This window comes from Lutzomyia longipalpis, chromosome 4 (assembly GCF_024334085.1).
Source record: "Lutzomyia longipalpis isolate SR_M1_2022 chromosome 4, ASM2433408v1".
In the NCBI taxonomy this organism is placed as follows: Eukaryota; Metazoa; Arthropoda; class Insecta; order Diptera; family Psychodidae; genus Lutzomyia; species Lutzomyia longipalpis.
The window spans coordinates 6091850-6114868 of record NC_074710.1 but is presented as its reverse complement, the minus strand read 5'-3'; the positions used below and the strand labels follow the sequence as shown (position 1 = coordinate 6114868).

At 34.2% G+C, this 23019-nt stretch overlaps 1 protein-coding gene across 1 annotated transcript in view; it reads left to right on the top strand.

Moving 5' to 3' along the window:
* Positions 1 to 285: 285 nt before the first annotated feature.
* The window catches only part of LOC129795900 (uncharacterized), a 33585-nt gene continuing 10851 nt past the window's right edge, over positions 286 to 23019 (top strand). Inside the window, exons 1-2 of the mRNA XM_055837447.1 lie at positions 286 to 680; positions 2596 to 2895. Of these exons, the coding sequence (XP_055693422.1) occupies positions 2853 to 2895 (43 nt within the window). The 5' untranslated portion in view covers positions 286 to 680; positions 2596 to 2852. The remainder of the gene's footprint in view (positions 681 to 2595; positions 2896 to 23019) is intronic.

Here is a 23019-nt window from a genome sequence, read left to right as displayed (position 1 = left end):
ATGTGGAAACGGAGAAAAAATCCGTTCAATTTGCCGAAATCACGCAAGAAAAGCTCCCTCGTGTCGTATTTGGGGGAAAATTACAAAGAGAGCGCGAGAGAAATGTGGAAAAAGGGGTTGTTTGAGGTAAAATGGGCATACCGGGGTGAGTGGGTACTACCCCAATTTATTGGAAATTCCAATGGAAAATTTCCATTGGAATAGCTCTCGCGCTCTCTCTGTCTCTCCGCGAGAAGAGGTTCAACGAGGCGCAAAGTGATGTTCCAAAAGAAGCGAAATACACACGTTAGTTGTTTGTAAGACGTTGAAGCGGCAAGTTCGGGTTTGATGAGTTCACTGTGCGTTTAGTGACCCTCATGCGCGGACTTACTGTACGAAACACATTGGAAAATTTCGCTGTGCAATTTCTCCGTATTTCCCTGTAGATTTCATGGAAATTTTGTGGATTTTCCAAGCAAATAATTGGCATTAAATTTGTATTCATTGTGTGGTACACCGCAGCAACATTGACTCAATTTCATTTCCGCCAATTATCCAATTGCCATTGATGAGTGTCTGCGCCCCTTAATAGTGAATTTTTACACAAAGTGTGGGTACTGGGATGGAATTTTACTGCGATTGATCGCAAGTGGTGGATTTTTTGTGCGGGGGATTTGGCAATATAATCCCTCGTGGTTGGCGTGAGTGAAATTTTTAGTGTTGATTGCGAATGCAAAATTCTTTCCTATTGGAATTTTATTTAACATTCAGACACAAGAATTTTTCGCCTCAAACCTCCGGCTGTATTTGTTCATTCTTTTCGTTTTCGCAATTCTTCCTCACAGAAATCCATGCAAATCCCACCTTCCTTTTCACCTCACACTTGCGATTCATACTATTCCAACTGAAGATTTTCCTTTTATTTTTAAAGCATGAATAGGGGAAGAGATATATATTTTCCGCATTTGATTTCCACAAGGAATTTTTCAGTTTGTTTCAAGGTGAAAAAAAAATACTCAAGTTTACTTTTTGATGGGAAGAAGAAATTCCATTGAAAAGATTTTTATTTTTGCAAATATTTCATCCCCTATTCAATTTATATATTCATAATGCTTAAATTTAAGGAAAATTTCCTTGCAATCAAAGAAAACTCATCAAATCACTTCATGTTAACCCTTAAAGGCAATAGGAAGATGTAACAAAAATAAAGAAACACACATATGAAACATACATAATACATACAAAGCAATGTGGGTGATCTAAGAAGAAAACAACACCGCTTGTTGATTACCAATTAGTGCGGAAAGTTGATTATTTCAGTGGAAGCCACTGTTCTGGAAATTAAAGCTGAAATAAGAAGCAATTGCGTGTGACGATTTATAAATCGTTAGTTTCTTTTTCTTCTCTGAGTTATATTCCTTTCAAGACAGCGTCAATTGAGTTGTCATTCTCCTTTTAAATTATTTATTGGAAATTGGGATTGATTAAAGGAAAATTTTAAAGAAAGATTTTTAGTCATTTTAAATTCTCTATGTTAGTTTGATAGAGTCTGAATTGTGCTTAGTTAATTAGCCAATTAAATGAATTAAATTGCAGTTTAATTTGCTTGTTGACATGTTAATAAATAAGAAGAAGAATTAGAATTTATTCCGATTGATCGATTGAGTCGAAAATAATATTTTATTGGTTGATTTTCGTTTAACTTTTCTTCTAAACAAAACACACTAAAAACATAATTTTATTATTAAAAGCTGTTCAATGCTAAAGTTATGGTCATCAAAGGGTTAAGCTAATATACTTTTCTAAATTTCAAAACTCATTTTTTCTTTCAATTATAAAGACAAAAAAAGATTAGATTTTTGTAAGCACGGTTCAAGTTATAAAAATTCAAGAAAAAAAATTATATTATGTTTTGAACATTTAGTTTCTTCAAGGGTTAAAAGAAGTTTATTCATTTTGAAGTTGTTCTAAAATTATTTAAAAGAAAAATGAGACATGAATGTCATCAAAGTATAGCAAAGAAAATATTAATGAAAATCTAAACTAAATGAGAGATAAGATTTTGTTAATAAATTCCTATTTGATTCAAGGTGAATAAACTCCTTTTCATTATTAGTTTCTTGATAATATTTAGCTTCTATGCGTTGTAGGTATCCCCGTATTTCCAACTCAAATACCTTTAGAAATATTCTACATAGAACATACATAATGTACAATATTATGGAGATTCTTTTTCACTCACAGCTTCGCACGTGTTGTAATGATAAAACTTCGAAGAAGAAAAATAAGACGCAAACTCCAATGAATGAGATAATCCGTTTTCAATGTTTACCAAAGGGATTGGTTGAATTAAAGTGATTCCATTTCATCCTTCATTTCTCCCTGTTTCCTCGCCTTTCTCTTGTCCTTTTTAATCTCCGGCAAGATGCCTTTTTTGTGCTCTGTGCACGGAGTCTCCTTGTGCTCCACTGAGCCGTTTATCAATCGGATTTACGGCCTGTGCGCTGGGGAAGAAAAAAAAATGAGGAAAAGAATTATGTGCTAAAGCGCTTCTTTTTTTCCTCCGTCAATTCACAACCAAGTAACTAATTTTCAACGTGAAATTATCAATTACAGCGATAAGGTCGACAGCACGGTGGGGCTCCAACTCTTTTTGGGGAAAAGCTAACTCGGCTTTTATTGTGGGGAAAAGTGAAAGAGGTGGTGGAAAATTTCAAGTGTGCAAAAGTGATAAAGGGTGTTTGTTGCAAAAAGGATTTGCTGAACTGGAAGGAATTCATTGCCAAAATGATTTTTTCCGCTGGAAGAAATTGAACGAGAACACTACAAGAGATACTTACAGAAAAATAATAAAATACTCAACTGAACACAACATGAATTATTGGATATTGCTTGCAATATTTATTTTTGCAACAGGTAAGAGAGCTTTTTTATAAAGGAGAGAAATATTTTTGCACATATTTTATTTAATTAAATTTCCTCGAAGCCTCGTAGTGATTTTATTGCAAATCCACAAAAAACCGTTGATCAAAGGGAATAAATTGAAAATATTTATGGGGTGGAAATTTTTTTTTTTTAATAATATACTATTTTAATTTTTTTAATGGAATATAGCGAGATATTGCCAACAAAATACCTTCATATTGAAGGGTATCAATGTGAAACCACATGGGGATCGTTTGTGTATGTAATCCTCTGTGGGAAATTTTGAATTATTTATTGAATTATGCAAAAAATGTGTCCCAAAAGAATTCCATTCCATGAAAAATCGCATGGGAATTAATATAGAGAATTTATTCACTGCCCGGTCAATTTTACATAGGTTACATGCACAAAACTTTATTCCATTATTATCCTGAATAAATTTAAATCCCCTCTATTGCCATCAAATTTCAAGAGAAACGTACATTTTGGGTTTTATCTGAAATAAAATCGGCATATAAAAAAAAGGGATTCATGTAAAAAGTAAGGGAAAGGCGTAGGTAGTTAGGCAATGGAAATGTAAGCAATGAATTTTCCTAGAAAAACTCTACCCACTCACAAAACGTAAGAGAATGTGAAAATTGATAAATTAACTTATGGGACTCACTTAGAAACGTAAGAAATGTGTAAATAGTACAAGGATGATTTTTTCTTTTGGGTTTTCCTTTTACAGATTAATATTTAGCGTAAATCAATTTGAGGTTTTCTTTCGTACAAATCGTTAAAGAAACTTCTTATTATCTTATGGGACTCCCTGGAAAAATTCACTCAAAAATGTAAAGAATGACGTGTTGATTACTTTTGAAAAGGAATACATTATGTTTCTTACATTAACCCTTCGTATACTGTGAGGGGTAGGTGACCGAGCCCAGAGCTATATTTCAATTAATTGCGACTTATTTCTTAAAGGTATAGAACCAAGCTTCTGGAAATAAGTTCCTTGGTTATCTGAGAAGATTATGTAAAAATTTCAGGTCAATCCGACCACTAGAAAAAAAAGTTATTAACAAAAATGTAAGAAAAAGGAATTCAAAATTGGTATAACGGTCAAATTTATTCAAGTTTTCTTCCATTGTCACTCTTTGTCTCTTTCTTGACGATTCTAACCTCAAAAAAATTATTGAAAAAATCATCAAAAAATCCATTGAAAAATTTATTTTTGTGTTTTAAAATGGACAAAAGAAAAACACAATAGTGACGTCATTCTTTACATTTTGGGCAAATCTTTGCAGACGTTTCTCAGCTGATCCTGTCGGAAAATGGGAAATCAGGCAATTTCTTTTTCATTTTCTATCCTCATCAAAATTAATCTTGTTTCTCTTGCTCCCTCAAAGAATCGAAACTTTCCAACCACAACAGTGAATAAACTCCTTTTCTCTGACTAGGCTTTACTCTATTTACGCATTCTAGTGAATCACCCACCTATTTTACACACCAATTCCATTTGATTCTCTTTGCACCTTCACAGAAAGTTCTTTTATCCATACATACCCTCCCACATAGGCACTGGGTGAGTGATTTATTGCATTCTGTTGAGGAAAATTCATGGTGAATAGCGATGAAAAGCAAGAAGAGAACTCCGCAAGTCCATTGTTTCAATTTTAAATGTAAATTGACGCAAGAATAACACCCAAGTCGATAAATTAAATTTAATGCTTTATGTCGAAAAATTAAATATAAAGGGGAAAATTTCTTCTCTCTCAAAAGCTGTGCGTGAACTCTTTTACAGCAAAATGCCGTATAGCTCTTTTTATTTGAGCACATCACCCAGGGAAGCGTGACTTTTGAAGAAGTCACTAAACTTTCACTCTTTAACCCAAAAAATGGGTGATGGTGGGGGAGTATTTTCCAGGCTCTCACACCGAAGAAAAATGACTTTCGTGAGATTTTCATTGAGAAAATGTGTACATATAACGGAGGGTTTCATTGAAGGTCTCCGCTGACGCAAAAAGGTTTGCAAATTGAAATGGAAGTTCATCCAAAAATAGATTTTTGCTCAATAACATGCTTCGAATGAGAATAAATTCTTTTTGATTGCTTTTCTTCTAATTTAATCAGTGGATTTTTGGGTTAATCTGAAGCTAACAGAGTAAGATATATAAATGGACTTATTCCAAAAATGGGGAAACTGTCTCTGTAATTTTCCTCAAAAATAAGAGGGAAGAATTTGCGAAGGTCTTATTATCTTGTCAAGAATGAGTTGATTGAATTTTTCAAACGAGAAATATTCTTGTAATTATGTTCGATGCGAGGGGGTTGTTTTGTGCAGAATTCACGAAATTACACAAAATTGATTTCTTTTTAAATCATTACTTAAAGCTTTAATATATATTTTTTTTAATTTTTAGATGATGAATTTTTATTTTAAGAAAAATTCAGAGAATTTTCAAAAGGCACTAACATAAAGTAAGCACTTATGTAAACCTGAAGAAGAAGGTTAAGATCTCGGAAACGTCACAAGATTTAAAGTAATAAAATATTAATCATGACCTTCTAGTCTAATTCTAATTACTTTAAAGAACTAATGAGAAACTTTAAAAAAAACTTCAATCATTGAAGTTTCCATCTTAATAAGATTTTCATCAGGGTATGAAATTCTTTGAAATAAATTAAATTGCAAATTAACGAAAAGCTCCTGGAATTTTTCACACATTGGGCCTAATTCAGCGACCAAGAAACCCTTGAAATCTTTGAATTTTGTACTGAAATTTCAAGATTTCAAGCGAATTTCAAGGTTTTCTTGGTCGCTGAATAAGGCCCATTATCTCTGCTAGTTAGATTGGGAGCTAACAGACCTGCAGAACAACAAATTTGAAAATCAAAATTAAATTAATAACACCAGAACGTCTAAAAGTTTAAATTCTTGCCCAATTTGCTGTCTTTTCAACTGTCTATTTAAAGTAAAAATAAATTGAAAGTATGTATACTGAACCTTCATTCCAGCCATTCTGGTAATAATAGAATTTTATATAGTGGCATGTTCTTCTCCATTAAGTCAGAGTTATATATACACAGTTGAATACTTAATCCTTTTGCAAATCGTGCATTTGGCATTGCTCTTTCTCTGTACCAAAACCAAATGAGCGCGCGGTGTGGAGCTCACAAATTTGCAATCACTTAACTCTTTTTCCCTCATGTCAAGTTAAGCTGGCAGGGTGGTTACTGAGTTGGGGGCGAGGGTGCTGGATGGAGAGAAAAGACTGTGAGAGAGAGAGTGGAAACCACACCGCCATTACCATAATTAATCAGAATATTTACCACATAAATGATGTTTCGGTACGAAGGGATGTATATGAAATTTTCATTAAAGTACAAATATAAATTTAGCAGACCCCATCCACCCATATATGGGTGGAGAAGAGAAAATTTGTTGTATGAAGGTTTCTCTCTGTTGCCCCAAACTCCGGGCTAATATAGGGTACCTCTCGGTATATTTTCCAATGGGGCTCTACCCTATGGGGTGTTTCGATGCATCAATCATCCCCCGAGCGCAGCCCTCGGTGTTCACCAATGCCACTGACAGCGTACACTGGGCGGTAGAATATTATACGACACCCAACAAATGGTGCACATCACAAAAGAGTTATAGGCCCTCCTGCAGCTACGACAGTGGTAGCAGAGTTACCACACACACACACACCCCTTTCGTTTTTGCTATATATGCCACCCAGGAAGAAAAACTTGGCTACGAGAAATAACGTGGGTGGTATACTCAATTGCGTTTTAATAATTGAACTCATACCCAATTAATAAAATTTTTCCTCCAACACCCTTTTTTGGAGCAGTTCTGCGCCCCATTCGCTCCTCACCCTAATTTTTTTGCACGTATGCTGCTCTGAACATCTGTGTCACGAATGGAGGGTGTGTCATCGTTGGAGCCCAAATGATCCCAATGGGAATACAGAAGAGCATGAGAAAATCACTCAAAAACACTCAAATGATTGATGATGAGTGGAAATTCGGGAAATTTCTGGGAAAATTTCAACAATTTAAATATTTTTGGCAAACACAAAGTTGTACTAGAAAATCATTCAGCTGTTAGTAACAACATTTGATGTAGTTTTATGGCAATCCCAATGCCTGGCATGTATCCAAAATCCAAAATTTTTAGTTTGTTTTCTTGTTTGTAAATCAGGGTTAGGCTATACACTAGTCTAACATTTAGAACGCAGTAAATTATTACTTTGCATGTTTGGATAGTTTGGGAACAACTTTCATGCAAACTTAACAACTAAACAATTTTTTTAAACTACTTTTTTTTAAACTGAGAAAGAAGAATTGTCTGTGCGTAGGGGAGAGCGGGACACAAAAGTCACTTAAAGGTTTGCAAAACACTCAAAATATCATATTTCCCAAACAGATGAAGCAAAAGCTCATTTCATTAGGACTTTTTTTGCCCTACATTCTCTTTAGTTTGAGTTCTTTCTATAAACCCTCAAGTGACTTTTTTTCCCTGCTCGCCCCTACACTATAAGCATTTAACCCAGATACGACCAGGATTTTTTTTTAAAAATATATTCACAAAGTATGATTTCAAAAATTTATAGAATAATTACTTCATTTTGAACCAAAACTCTTTAAATTTCACACAAGAAGTTTTCAGACTCTTTCAAAAATTAATCCATTTAGCTTAAAAAAAAATAAAATGATTTTTGTGTACTTAAAGTCAACAAGGAAAATTTTCCGAGTTTTAAATATAGTATCAATGGGAAAATATGGATTAAAATGTTTTTACAATAACATTAAATATAAAAATAAACCAATAACTTGCAAGATAAACTAAAGAGCTGAACCTATAAAAAAAATGAATGATATGGTAAAGATTTGTTTGAAAACACAAACAATGACGTCACCGTTGTTTTTGTCCCTTTCAAGGCGTTAAATATTTATGATAACGCTTCTTTGACATTTTATGCTTTTAAAGAGATTAAAAATGACAATGATGACGTCATTATTCGCATTTTTGTGCTAATCTTTCCAGTAGATAATAGAAGGTATCCCATGATGATTTCTTATTCTTATTACGCGTAGTCCGATCGTTTTTCTCGAATGATGGATTTTCTCGTACATAAACGGGTAAATTCCCTTTTAAAGCCTGGTTGGAATTTTTAAAGTAAAGAAAAAAACATTTAATTGGTTTTTGATTGTATCGCTTTAATCGACTAATAACATATAGTTATTCTATCTATGAATATCGACCCAATTCACCCCCAATGACGGTAATTATTCTCAATCACTCTAAATTAGTCAGTTGAGTTTATTTTTGATTTCATTAAACGTTTAAAATTTTGTCGTCTTTCAATAGAATCAGAGCAATAAAATTCAGCATTGATGTTTTATAGTATTCCACTGAAAGATTGAAATGATTAAAAAATTTATTTCATAGATATTTGGCATGAAATTCCGGGAAATTCGTGAGAAGAATCACAATTCTGCATTGAATTTCCCATTATTGCCAATTATTTCTTTTAAATCTGATATTTTAAAATGTATAAAAAAGAATGATTCACGTAAAATTTTATTATAAAAAAGAGAAAAGTCTTCATGAGCTTTTATGTCTGCAATTCGCCTCGTCGTATAGAAGTTTTTGGGAGTTTTTGGCATTTTCCGTAACAATGTGTTATTTCCATGTGCATGGAGAGCAATTCATGGGGCTTCACAGGGGGTATGGAGGGATGAGTGAGAAGGAGGAGAGATGGGGTAAATGGCAAAGATTGTTTATCACGAAAGCGTGAATTTCTCAAGAGAGGGGACCCTTATACGATGGAGTTTACTTGAAAACTCATAAAATACTCATCAAAAGTGGCGCCAATTTCTCAGCACAAGCACTCAAAGTTACATTCATGACTGTTTGCCGAGACTAAAGACAATGGGGGTTGAATAAATACAACTTTAGATGTCAGAAACCAATGGGTTGAGGGATGAGGGATGAACTCAGTTGAATTGCATTAAGTCAAATTTATATGTAGGTGGATGAATACAGAGTGTATGTGGGTGAAAGAGGGAGAATTGATGCACAATATATGTATATAGAAGAGGTGTTGGCTTTTAGTTACGTAACATGAAAGTCACATTAACTGCTAGCATGGAAATCACCTTCGAAGATGCTGTGTGGGTAATCAATTATTAACGCACTTAATTAGACATCATATTAATTACTCCCAAGTGTGCGTGATTGATGGACTCTTTGAAGTCAATTACCCGTCTCGGAGCTCATTGATCCCAAAAACCAACACCACCCCTTCCCTTGAGCCACCCCCACAGCAGAACCACCCAAAGATTTATTTAACACGTCCACCATAATTTGTTTTTCCCATTCACCCTCCCTTGTGTATGCTCTGTCTCTGTCATGCTTATCATAAGTGAAGAAAATTGAAGCAGAAGGGAGCTATTGGTTCCTGCACATGAGCTTTCCAATACCACCCCCACACCGTTGAGCTTTCTAAAGGCACTCTACTTCCTCGTCCCATTCTACATTGCTCTCAAATAACAACCCTCGTGGAGATTTCTTCATGCCCTATTTTCTCTCTATATCGGTCAAGGAGGGGGTGGGAAGCCTTTCATTTTTCTCAATGGACCGATTTTTCTTACACACACAGTACTAAGGTACAGAATTGCCGGACAATTTCTTCCAATTCTTCGTCATTGTTAAATGAAATAAAAATTTCAATGCAACTCTCTGATATGGGAATATTCCGGAAAATGTTTCTCATGGAATTTCGCAAGGGGATGCAAATCGACGCTCCCGAAGATTATGAACCATATTTCTGTGTTAACCCTTTAAGGTTTTTTGGGTCATACGCTGACCCAAACGTGAAACATTTTATTTTTTCAATTATTTATGAATGTAATTGTTTTTCCATGTTACAAATGCATCAAATTCACGCATAAGGGTTCAAAGAAGACGTTCTGAGTGAGAAAAGTCCTCTAAAAAAATTCATAGAATAAAAATCGCAATAAAAGAGCGCATGTTTCAATGTTTTTATGTTTCACGTTGGACGTTAAAGGGTTAAAAGATAAGAATATGATTCATAATCTTCGGGCACGTCGAAATATAAATATTGTGGTGTACATGGTGCAACCCTCCAGGAGTCAAGGTTTTGGACAATTCTATCGCAATTTTTATGGCAAAGTTGCACATTTAGAAAGGAAAACGTTTCATCTGCAATGTTTCGTGAATGCACTTGAAACATAGATCAAAGAAGAAATCACTGTTCCATGCAATATTAGCCTAACTCGATTAATTTAAATATTCCTGATTTTCCAATCGTTGCATGGGAGGGATATTTCGTCCAATAAAGTACACGCTAACTTCCTCAAACTTTAGAGATTCACACCAGAAAAAAAAACAAACAATTAGGAACATTCCGGAAATCAATTACTTTTGTTTTTAAATTTTGTTTTAGTGATTAAATAAAGTGTGGGCAGAATTCACTACTCAGTCGGGCTTAAAATTTTAAGTCGGTTTTTAAGACGGTCTTAAGGTTTTAAGTCAGTTTTTTTTTTAAATTCTGATTTAAAATAAAATAAAAGAAAAAGAATCAAAAAAGATAAAGTAAAATAAATATAAAATAAATAAAAATATGAAGTCCTATGACTTATCTAACTTATATAAATTTCTTGCTCTTCTCTTCTCTCTTCTTGTCTGACTTAAATATTTTAAGTCAGACTTAAGAACTGATTGAAAATATTATGACCGACTTAAAATTTTAAGCTCCACTGAGTAGTGAATTCCGCCCATAATATCGTCTTCAATGAGTTTTATTCTTATAAAAGTTTCATTTCTAACTTAAGTTAGTTTAGTGCAGACACATCGGTCCTATTTTTCCTGAACTCAAATCTTCAAGTATTGTACATTTATATGGAAAATTCTTTTGCATAACCAACGCAACAAACAAACACAAAATATTTTTCCTTTGATGGATATATTAAAATTGAATTTCCTGATTTTGTCATGCAATTCCTTGCAGTTTGAATCCCATTTTTTGGAGGGAATGAAGAATGATAAATAACATGCACTATTAGAGAGGATTTAGTAGAAAAATTACTTTGAAATGAGATGAAAATTCAATAGGAGATTTAAGAATTTTGCTGGAGAAATTAAACAACTCATGAGAGATTCCTGGAATACCTCTTCAATTTTGCTGTTTATGATTTTACCTGTGAAAATATAAGCTTTCCACAAGCCTGTAATAGTTGTAATTAAGGAGATTTTCAAGTATAAATTCTCAGAAATTTTCCATAAATGCAATAATTAATTTTTCCACATGACCGAACATTCCTGAGCTCGGGTAGATGCAGTGATTTTCCTTGAGATGAAAATATTTGTGGTTTAGTGGCAGGAAGTATGGCAGAGGCAGAAGATGGCAGAGCACATCAACATTTTGTGGAAACTCGATTGTGGTTGGAAGTGAGGGCGGTTGAAAGATAAAAAAGGGACAATTTTCTTCTGCCTTTCCCCATCGATGTCCTTATACCCATCATCATCGAATGGGTTTGTCCCAAGAGATCATTTTTTTTCACCACTTCACTGATTTCACAGCCATTCAATACGTTTTCCGATTTTCCACCCACCCCGGCATTGTAAAAAAAAAACGGTCCGACAAGGATGAGTAAAGAGCTGAAGCAAAAGTGGTCAAGATTGAATCGACAAGAGACGTTGTCATTGGGTTTTGATAATACAAGAAATTATTTCCGACTCTCTCACCCATTTTGAGTGTTGTCTACTGAGAATTTAAAAAAAAAGAAAAGATTTTTCTTCCGTTATTGTTTCGAAGCAATTCCAGAAGATTTCATCTCGGAAAAACCATTCAATTCATAGAATATCCCAGCACTTTCGATAAGTTTTTTTTCTTCTTCCAAATTGGAAAGATAAGCGTTGAAAACTATTTTACTGATCCAAAGAGTTTTTTCTTTACTTTTCTTTTGTAGATAAAACGAACAAATTTATAGGTGGGTCGGTGGAGTGTCTGAATCTGAAAAACTTAAACGAAAATGGAATAATCAAATAGCTTTTGTAGCTTTTTCAGCTTTTTTTCTATCAAATTTTGTTTTGTCTTACTATTTTTTTTAATTCATCGTTTTATGGTGGATGAAGTTTTATTTGGTCTCTTCGCTTTATTATTTTTTAATTCCTTCAAAAGAATCTCAGCTAAAACGACAAATGGGACGAATGAGAAAAAATTAAGTGGATGAAATCCCGGGAGGGATAAAAATTAAAATCCAACAACAAAAATTAAAAATCCCACCCACTCACACAGGGGGTGGTTTAATGGGTGTCCTGGGGCATTCCTGTGACAAACATTTTTCTTCTCAATTCCAGGATTTTTTTGTCGTCTCATATAAAAAAGCCCCAAAAGAGCTTTTTTCAACTGTGAGCTTTTTGTCTGTAAACCAATTACCATCTTATGCTGTAAAATATTTACATTACACCCCCTCACATTGGCCGGAAAATTTTACGGAACAACCCCAAAATGTGAATTGAATTGTTTATCCTTTTTCTTGTAGGAGAAATTATATTATTCTCTGTTGCCATTGATCCCACTCACAATCCCCCTCTGTTATTGTTTCGGTTTCTTTTGTCCTCTCTACGAGACAAATGGTCTTGTTTTTGTTAATTGAAAACCCCTCTTGTACCATAATTTTCATTACAGTGATATCTCGGTGTAGAGTTGTGCTTCACTTTGCGTATTTTTCAATTTTTATTTTGAGTCGTAATAAATTAATTGCAAAGTCTGGCTTAAGTTTATTAAGTCAGGATTAAAGTTTCTAAAGCTAGTTTTCAGGTTTTTCAAACTAGATCTAAAGTTTTTTTTTTAAAACTAGGCCTAAGTTTAACTTTAGTTCTCTTTAGACTGTGCTAAACTTTGCCTAAGCTAAACTTTAGTTCTCTTTAGACTATGGTAAATTTTTTTTAGGGTTAGGCCATACTGAATTAAGGATAAATTCAAAAATACATTCAGCCGCGATTCAGCCTATCCTAACCTAAAAACCTTCATAACTCGAGTTATAACGGTTTTTAGGAATCAATTGATTCTAAGAAACTTAAGTCGAGCTTTAAAAAACGGATTAAGCTAAACTTAGTAGTAAATTTCACCTTATTTTTGACACTTTCTGTGTATCTGACTTTCTAGGAAATTCATTTAAATTAATTTAAAGTAGAAAATGAAAAATTTTTGAACAGAGCACGACTACAAAACGTTTTTTCTTTTATTTTGAGTTTTCAGGTTAAATCTGAATCTTTAATAAATCTACCTAAAACGAATTGATTAGTTTTCATTCCCATTAAATTAAAATTTCATTCATCTCAATGTTAAATGAAATACAAAAGAAATAATACAAGATGTATCACTGCGAAACCCCACTGTAGTTTGCACTCTTCTCTTTGTAATTTGTCGTAATTTTTATTTACGAATCTTTTTTGTTTAATATAAACATTCTTCCTCTATTTTGTAATCTCTCACTGCTCATTATACATAGTATATACTAATTGTTGTATATAGTTAGAGCTACGTTGGTGCTTCAAAAGAGACGGGTTTTGGCTCTTCAGTAAACCACCTCCGTCGTGGATGTGTAAAAATTTATTTCCATGAACTCACATCATCTGAATGCGCGCAAAAAGAGCCGTCCGTTAGCTATGTGAAAGTGCTTTTGTGTGCTTAAGTGGGTAACGGGGTGGGTGGAAAGCTCCTGGAAAATATGTATGTATATCCTTTGCTATGTATGGTATGGAGAAAAGAGATGTGAAAGTTGTTCTACTGAAATTCAACGTGTTAGGCATGGTGGCGGCGGTAAAACCTGTGAGGGGGATGGTGGAGAAAATGAGAGAGAAATCATAAATCATCATTTTTATGCTTCTTTGGTGCGCCTTTTTTTTCCCTCTACACGCTTGTTTTTCCCCACCCGTGACCCCCTTGTTCAGTTCTTCACCCTGTGTGGGTGAAGAACAATAAAATAAATTAAAATGAGATTATCCACCCCCGCTCTCGGCTCCAAAAGCATGAGTTTATCGCACCCTTCGGTGTGTCTGTGGAGGTGGGAGGCTCTCATTTTTCACCCACCAACTGCCTCACAGTAAAACGGACGCTGCAATACTCACCCCCACACAGTGGGTATGCGCTCCCTCTTGGGAACTATGCCAGAGTGCACGCGGAGAGCATATAACCCCACCACTCCTATATATAGGAGCAATATGCGCTGAAAAATGCAAAAGAGACTCAACTTGGCATTTTATGAAGCTCCGGAACTTTTTTCCTACCCACTCCCACTACCACCAGCTCCGCGAAACCACTTCATTAATCATAGAATGGATCAAGTGTGAGTATTCCCCGTGGAAGTTGCTAAGGAGTTGGAATCCCACCCATTTTTGTCCGATTGCAAATCACATAGAAACTTTCCACGTGCACTTAACAATTCCATTTTCACATTTCCATCTCATTTAGACTTGCGTGCAAAAGTATAGGGACATTTTTCTGTAGCTATGTATCTATAACCTTAAGGGGTGAAATAACCAGAATATTTCCAAAGATCGACCGATTAATTTTTTTCAGCTTGAGTTTAACACTTTTGTGCTTAAATTTAGTACGTTTTAGGAATGAATTTTGTACTTTTTAGGCTTGATTCAAGTACTTTTTAGTTTTTGCTTCTCAATTTAAGTATTTTAAGGATAAAGAAAAACGAATAAATTTTCAGCTTGAACTTAATCGGGTTTAGGTTAGAATTAAGTCGTTTTTGGCTGGAATTTAGTAGTTTTTAGGCTAGAATTTAGTTGTTTTTAGGCTAGAATTTAGTCGTTTTTAGGCTTAGTTCGTATAAAATTCAAACATTTGATTACTTTTTTTTAATTCAGTTATAAAAATCCCTCAATTCTACCCCTCCTCAATTAATAATAAAAAAGGTGTTCCTATATTTTTGCACCAGAGTGTACAAATTTAAAAATTATCGTGATGGAAATGGCCTGAACTACTTTAAGAAAAAAAAAATTGCCGCCTCTTCGTGATGCTCTTTCCATCACTCAGAGATTCAATCGCGAGGAAAACCTCCTTTAAATCGAAAGCCTCTATTGAGTTGAAAAAAAAATTAATGACTTCCTCCTTTTCCAAACACTTCGTGGACAAAAGCACTTGCCCATCTTTCCAAGAAATGAAAGCATCTATCAGATTCCGAGGGAGAATTTATGGTACAATTTTCGAGTGCACCCCAACGGGGGGTTGAGCGTTTTGTGAAATCTTTAGCACTATATTCTTGAGGCTATTGGGGGAGGGGGTGTGTGGAGAAAAATGAGGAGTGGATAGTGGAAAAGGGGTAGCAATATAGGAGACCCTTTTTCACATTTAACCCACCCCTGTGTATTGAGTGCTTGAGAAGAGTTAGAAGAAGAAAAAACCAGCAATCACACCCACCCCCACACTGTCCAAATCGACAGATGATTTCCTCGAGGGTGGAATTGCTATCATTAGGGAGTGCTCGGGGGGTCCCCAAGGCGAAAGCAAATACATCCAATGGGTCGAGGTTTTTTTTTGCAAAACTAAGAAAAAAAAAACTCACACAATTTATCGATGGCGGAAGTCTCAATTTTGCTGACTCTTTTTTTTTGGTTGAAAAATTGATCGCTTTTAAATTTATTGCGCTGTGATTGCTCTCAATTTCCCGCCTTTGCTGCGAAAAAGAGCCATTATGGACCCATTCTTTTGCTCTCTGGCGCCCTTTAGGGAATTTTTATGGCTGTTTAGAGGCACAAACTAGGAAACCATGTCACGTTTTTCACATTTCCCATGAAAATATTATTGAAAAATGTCCCCCATCCACCTCACATTGCATAATGGTATCGTGGGAAAATTGCCTAAAAAACTTAATCATTTGAAAGGGGGATGTATATTTATTGTGAGAATATTTGGGGCAATTTTTGCTTGATATGCTATCCTTTCAACAATTCTTTTAAAAAAAATTCTTTTTTTTAAATATCTTTTAGTTTGTTTTCGCACTAGTCGCAATGTATTAAATCTTTTTAGTTTATTTGACAAATTTAGTGCGTTATAAAAATCTCCAATCGTCAATTTATAGCCTACAATTGGGGGGGGGGGGAAATAGGCCTTAAATCGGGGTTTTCCAATTATTTCAGCAGGCAGTGGCAGAAAAAGTATGACATTTATTTATCGTGGTAACTTTTAACAAACTTTTGACATCGATAGCATCGAGAGATTTCCCACAGAGTTTGCAATTTCCTTTCGTCACAGTTGTATATCAAACCAAGTTTCAATTTATTTATTTTTTCGCGACACTGCTTCAACGGAAGACCAAAATACTTCCCAAGAATTTTCCAGTACGTTTTCCCAAATGATCAGTGCTGTTGACATTTTTTTCATTTCAATTTGAGAAGATATGCAATGACAGGGAACATTTTTTTTCTACAACAAGAAAAAGGGAGAAAATGAAATTTTTCGCGGTCAATAAAATCTAACCCACTCATCATAGTTTTTCTTCATAAAATTTTGAATGAGTTCCAAGAATTTTTGCTATAAGACGTGGTATGAAAAAAGAATTCCATACGAAATGTAAAGTATGAGGGAAGACTTGTGAGAAATTTATAGAGCCTTCCTATCTCTTTATTTATACACCGCCAATCTTCTTGAGAATTTTCTCCAGGGGGTATCTCACGTTGTGTGCTCTCTTTCATTTCCACCACCCCCACATTTTGACAGAGTTGTGAGCAGAGAAAATAAAGGAAATACAGTCATACCCCGCATAATCAAGTCTGGGTTAAACTCTTCTTACGCATTGAAATTAATGGGTGAGAAGAGTTTAACCCAGACTTGATTAAGCGGGGTATGACTGTAGGTGTAATTTTAACAAGAACCTAAAAAAATTAATATTAATATTCTTGAAGAGAAAGTAAAATGTAATATAAAGTGCAAAAATGCAATAAAAATGCGAAAATTGCAATAAAAAGTGCAGAAATTAGATTACAAAAAGTTCTAAAATTAAAGTCTCAAATTAAATTATAATGATAACCTTTTATTGTAATTAGTTCTGTCAGATTTAGACAAAAATATTAGTGGGCTGTCGGGGTGCTAAAACGCGGAGACATTTTTTTCTAAACAAATTTATTGGGTAATCTCACTTTTTTCACATTTATAATGTTGAACCTGGTGTGAGAGAATTTTAGTGCTTTTTCTGTCATCGCCAGGGATAGAAAATTTCTTTCTTTTGGACGAAATTTTCTACCCCTGACTACGACGGAAAAGTAGTGAAATTTCTTTTCACATATTTTCTACTTCTTATGCCTTTATTTAAGTTATCACAGTGTTTATGCCTTTAGAAGCCAATATTCCGTCATGCTGTATCTCTAATCTTAAGACTAAATGTATCAACTCTTCTTATGTATTTTTCCACCCATTGCATTTTCACCTGAACCTCGGATGCTTTTGTTGTATGTACTTCTTCCCACCCATTGGGGTTTGAAAATCTTCTTCCTGTTAGAAAGGGAATGAATGAAAGTTTCCGGATTGTATATGCTAAAAGGGAAGACAGTAGAGGTGTAAGTTCTTATGTGGAACATACCAGGAGTTTTTGGTCGAATTATTCTCCATGTGTGGCTAATAAATTTTCTTACAGGAACTAAATGGTTAGTTTGTGGTTCACATTTCTCACTGAGTTTCGTGGCTTAAATTATGAATATAAATTATCTACCCCATACCTACATTAGCACCTCAAATGAATTCTTTCCACCTCGTAGTGTATACAATACATACAGATAGGTATATATTTCAAGGGGTTGAATATTATGAGAATGTACGAGACATCGCCTCCAGTTACCCGGTAGACGTGCAAGAGAAACTTTCAACCTCAATGGCCACTTTCACTGTACTTTCCTGCAATCATTTCCCGTAGAAATACAAAACACTGCTATTTTCTATGCCACAAGTAACGCAAATGGAGATGTTAGAAAACAATGGGGTTTTCCTGGGGGGTGGGGGGAGGAAACAGCAAAACTCCCCAAAAATGTTGAGGGGGTAACGAGGGAAGATCCAACACAAATTCCACTCTCAAACACTCAAATTTCGTCTCTGGGCTCTTTTGGTTTTACTTGACAATTATTCTAATAGAGGAATTGGGTACTTTCTCTTCTTCACGATATGGTCGCCCCGGTGGAGAGGGGGGGGGGTGAGTGGGTGGAATGGTCTGACTGAAACAACAAACACCATTAGAGTGTCATTAGGGATTTTCTTCCGACAGGGTGATTTGTTCAAAGGGAGAACAATTCACCTTTTCTTTATCATTCTACTGCCTTTTACTACCACCCCCTATACTCACCCCCCCCCCATTCTTTGTGTGACAAAAAAAGAAAAGAAAAGAGTCACCCCCCGTGGATATATCGTTGAATTGGACACAATGGGATAGAGAATGAGTAATAAATTTATATCAATTTCACCACCCCGCAATAGACCACAATAATACAACAAACAACCCCCTTCAACTGAATTGCTTTCAGTTTGACTTTTTTTTATTCACACATTTCAACATAAATATCATAGCGGTTGTTTGTATATAATAATTTTTAATTGCTTATTGCCCCCAATAACCATTTCGAACGTACATAATAATAAAAAAACTGCAGCAGCTCCAGGGATTTCAATTTAAATGTATTTACTAATTTTTATTATTAAAATGTTTTTATTGATATCAATATCAGTTTTCATTAATAATATTCCCCCAGTAGCCTCATTTAATTGATCGCTGTCAATGAGAATGGACAATAATATTGTTCCAAAGTTTGTAAAGCATTGATCAATACGTAACCTATATATTTCTGACATTGTTACAGCAAATATTGTTGAGATTGTTGCATTAGCAATTTATTGAGCTTGAACTTAAATTTAGACTTTAAACAATAACAAATTTGAGTTTATTGACAGTTATAAAATGAAATATATAATAATTGACATTATGATTTTATTCTTTGACGTAGGGGAGAGCGGGGTTAAAAAAATCACTTAAGGGTTTAGAAAAAGCTCAAAATATAATATTTCCCAAACAGATAAAGCGAAATGAATAGCTCATTTCTTTAGGGAATTTACTGCCCTACAACTCTTTCTCAGATCATTTTGATCTACCTAGCTAGGAAATATGATATTTTCGGCTTTTCCAAACCCTTAAGTGACTTTATTAGCCCCGCCCTCTCCTAATCTTATTTGACATTTGCTTGTTGACACAATTTATTTGACATTTAATTTTTTTTAGATTATCGATGCTGTTAACCCTTTTGCGTCTAACGTGAAACATAAAAACATTGAAACATGCGCTCTTTTATTACGATAATGTACTTGACATGTGTCATTTGATTTTTCTTTAACTGTCAATTAAGGTATAATTGAGGAGTGAATTGATTTTTTTTTGACATTTCTTATGAGATGGGATTACTTTCTTTACGTTATATTGCGTTATATTATTATCTTTATGAAAATATGGATAACTGATGTACATAGGTAATTTCTATTCCATTTGATGTTATAATATCTCAAACTGTTAATAAAAGGGATTTTTTTCATTCATTTTAAATAATTCTCTTGATGATTTTTATTTCACTTTTCTAGTTGACGTTTATTATTTAACGGTTGACTTTTTGACATTTATTGATTCAGACATATTAGTTCAATTTTGTGTTGAGGAAACAATTATGTCCATCATAATGTTCTTTATGTGAAATGGGAAACTATTTTTTTGACATTTCTTCTTTGACGTTTGAAATTAGCTAATCATTCATTCACGTTTATTGATATCTGACATTTATTAAAACTTCAGACTGTCAATTTAAAAGGGTTTCAGTGATTAATAATGTCTGATGAGCTATTCTGTTGTTGAATAAAACTTTGAGATTTTTTGACACTCATTCTTTGACGTTTGATTTTTGAAACTTGTTACAATTTGACGTGTTGTTTGACATTCCTTTTTGAACTTTATAATTGTTCTAAAGCGACACTTTTAAACTTTCACGTTCGATTCGGAAGATTTAGAGAGTTTAGAAACTTCTTGAAACAGACAAATCTGCAATATCACCACCGCGTGCTAAACGAATTGAACTTTCTTGTCTCTATAACATACAACTTGTCAGTGCAATTGACAAATCCCCTCCATCACGTAAAGTTGAATAAAAGAACGTATTACACAACGATTTAATTTGTCAAACGCAGCAAAATGCATTCTTACACTATGGTATAAGAAAATTCTTTCCCATTGAAGAATTTAATTTTGCAAGAAACTTTATGCAAAAAAAACTTGTCAGACATTTTAAATTTTTTCCCATGAAACTCGAACTGTCTTACCTGGGATTTTCCAATATGTAGATAACTGCAAAATTCCCCGGAAAAAATTCCAAAGTTCAGAGATGGGGGGTGGAAAGTTTAATTTTCAATCCCGAAAAGTTCTTTAAGAGTGTTAAAGGGTTGAAATAAGGAAGTTATGTGTTTGTTCTTGGAACCTTGAGTGAGTAAAAGTAACCCTGAGAGTAAATTACTTGGAAAATACTTTATTTAAAGTATTAAAAAATTCCATAGTCATCTTTTTCTAAGAAAAATTAGTGGGGAAAAGTTTTAAATCATTCAGTAATTTCCATTCCATTTAAATTCTCAAAATTATTTTTTTCTCATTAAAACATTTTTAATTAAAAAAAATTCTCTGTTCCTGCTGTTAATCATCAATTCTTTCGTCAAATTTTACGTAATTTGTATCCCTTGTATTAGTTATAGGTGAGACTGGGGTTTTATGTTAACCAAAAAACAATTATTTTTGTTAGATTAAGAAGCAAAGCGACACACCCAATTATTTTTTTAATACTTTTTTTATAAAACGAGGATAAAATGTTTATTTGGTTTTTAGAATTAAATTTTAGAATAATTTTGTGATGTTTAACTAAACTAATCTTTGTAACAGATTTGAATGCCAAATCTGAATTGTTCCAATTTTAGCGCATCCTCCTTTGTATTTACTAAATAACACAAATATGTTACAAATCACGTAGAATTTCCTTATGGATATTCAGTTACAATTGGTACATATACCAAAGCTGTTACATTTCATTGTGTATTTATGATTAATCTATATAACATTTCTACATTCCCTCTCATGCATCTTTAGTCAATACATATGCCTTCCCAACGAGACCTACTTTCCCAAATGCTGCCCTATGTCGAAATAATTTCCAAAATATGTCGAAAGTAGCTGCCCTATTTTGGAAGGAAATCATCTTTCGAAATATATTCGGCATATTTCCTTATCAAGCAGCCCAATTTCTGCCCTATTTTTAAGGAAAAAAATTGGGCAGACCAAGTGGAAAATATTTCGAAAAAGTTTCGACCCTCTTTCCAATAGGAAATTGGGTGTCGACAGTCTGTCGAAATTTTTCCTTCCTCCATTTCCTTAAATATTGGGAAAAAATAAGGCAACTTGTCGACTAATATTCGACATGCTTTCGACAATCTTCCCAATTTTTGCCCTATTTCTTCCCAATTTCTGCCCTTCTCCAGATTTTTGATTTCATATTTTGTCAACAGATGGACTTTAAGGTTTAGAGGTTAATGAGCTCAATGGCGTACTTATTCGTGCGCGGCAAATCAAAAATTTACTTGCTAAAATTAAATTCGATTTATTAATTATCTGAGACTTTTGCATCCAAAATAAGTTGACCAACATGTTTCAGGATGTGTAAAGAAATTTTAAAAATACTTTCAACAAGGTTTTGGGAAATTTCATTTTTTATGTGCAATTAAAATATAATTAAAAATTTGAATTTGTGAAATGCAATGGCATTTTATCGCCTATGGCAAATATTCATGACGGGAAAAGGGTGTGGCATGGTTTTCCAAAGACCAAGCGTCAGGATAAGTCGCAATATAAAAATATTAATATTTATTAATATCGTGTTCCATTTTGTCTTGGCATTTTATTGTTGTCATGTAAAATAACGCCATGGAGGCCCCAATATAATCATGTGATGTGTGAAAAGAGCAGAAGAATATAAAAATATGTTGTTTGAATTGAATATCATTGGAGAGAAAGAGAAGAATAATGAGGAAATCAAGGCAATACATGTCGACATACTTTCGAAAATTTTCCCTATTTCTGCCCTATTTCGACGGTCCGTCGAAATATGGTCGGCCACGTTTCGACAAAGCTTCCCAATTGGGCAGAAATAGGGAAGATGCTTTCGACGAACTTTCGACAGAAAAATTGGGATTTTTATTCCCCATTTTTCGTCAAGGCGTCGAAATTTTGACCAATTCTCGCCGTATCCCTGCCGACGGATTTTCGAAAATTTTCCCTATTTTCAAGCGATTTCTCTCCTTGGGTTGAAATATATATGGATGAGAACTCTATACATTATATGTACTTAACTCTGACTGCTTAAGGCTCTTTGGTAAAACTTATAGTCCATCTAAATTGATATGGCTTTCGTTCAGCCTAAGTCTCGTATCATATTCAATGTTGGTGTACGTTTGTACTTCTCGGAGTTTGCAATATATTGTTTGCTTTGATAAATTTAATTAAACAATTTCCCCATGAATTTTCTATTTGCCAAACATCTCCTTTTCCTTCACTCATTGCCACCATACCTACCTCGAAGTTGGAAAAGGAGGGGGTGTGCCTTTTCTATTCATCCTGTTGAATGATTCTATGTGAACGAGGGGGTGTGGAGTGGAATGTGGACGATGTTGAGGGGGCCACTTGAAAATTCTGGCACTCTCCACATTGTATACGTTTCGGAGGGAGGTTTGGCTGAATTGCAAATAAATCATCTAATAGCATAAATCATGTTGTCACAAGGAAAATATAATGTCACCAGATAGAGCCAATAAATTCGTGTTTTGCGTTCGTGAATTTATGACTTTGATGGCATGGGGTGTTGAAGTACACAAATAAATTTTTGCCGTTTGCCCCCTAGAAGTGCTTTTTTTTCCATCCACCCTCCACATAACATAGCCACAAGTATCTGACTCGAGAGGTAGTCGCGGGAAAAACAAACGCTCTACGAGGGAGGGAGGTAGCTGTGTGGGTGGGTGAGTG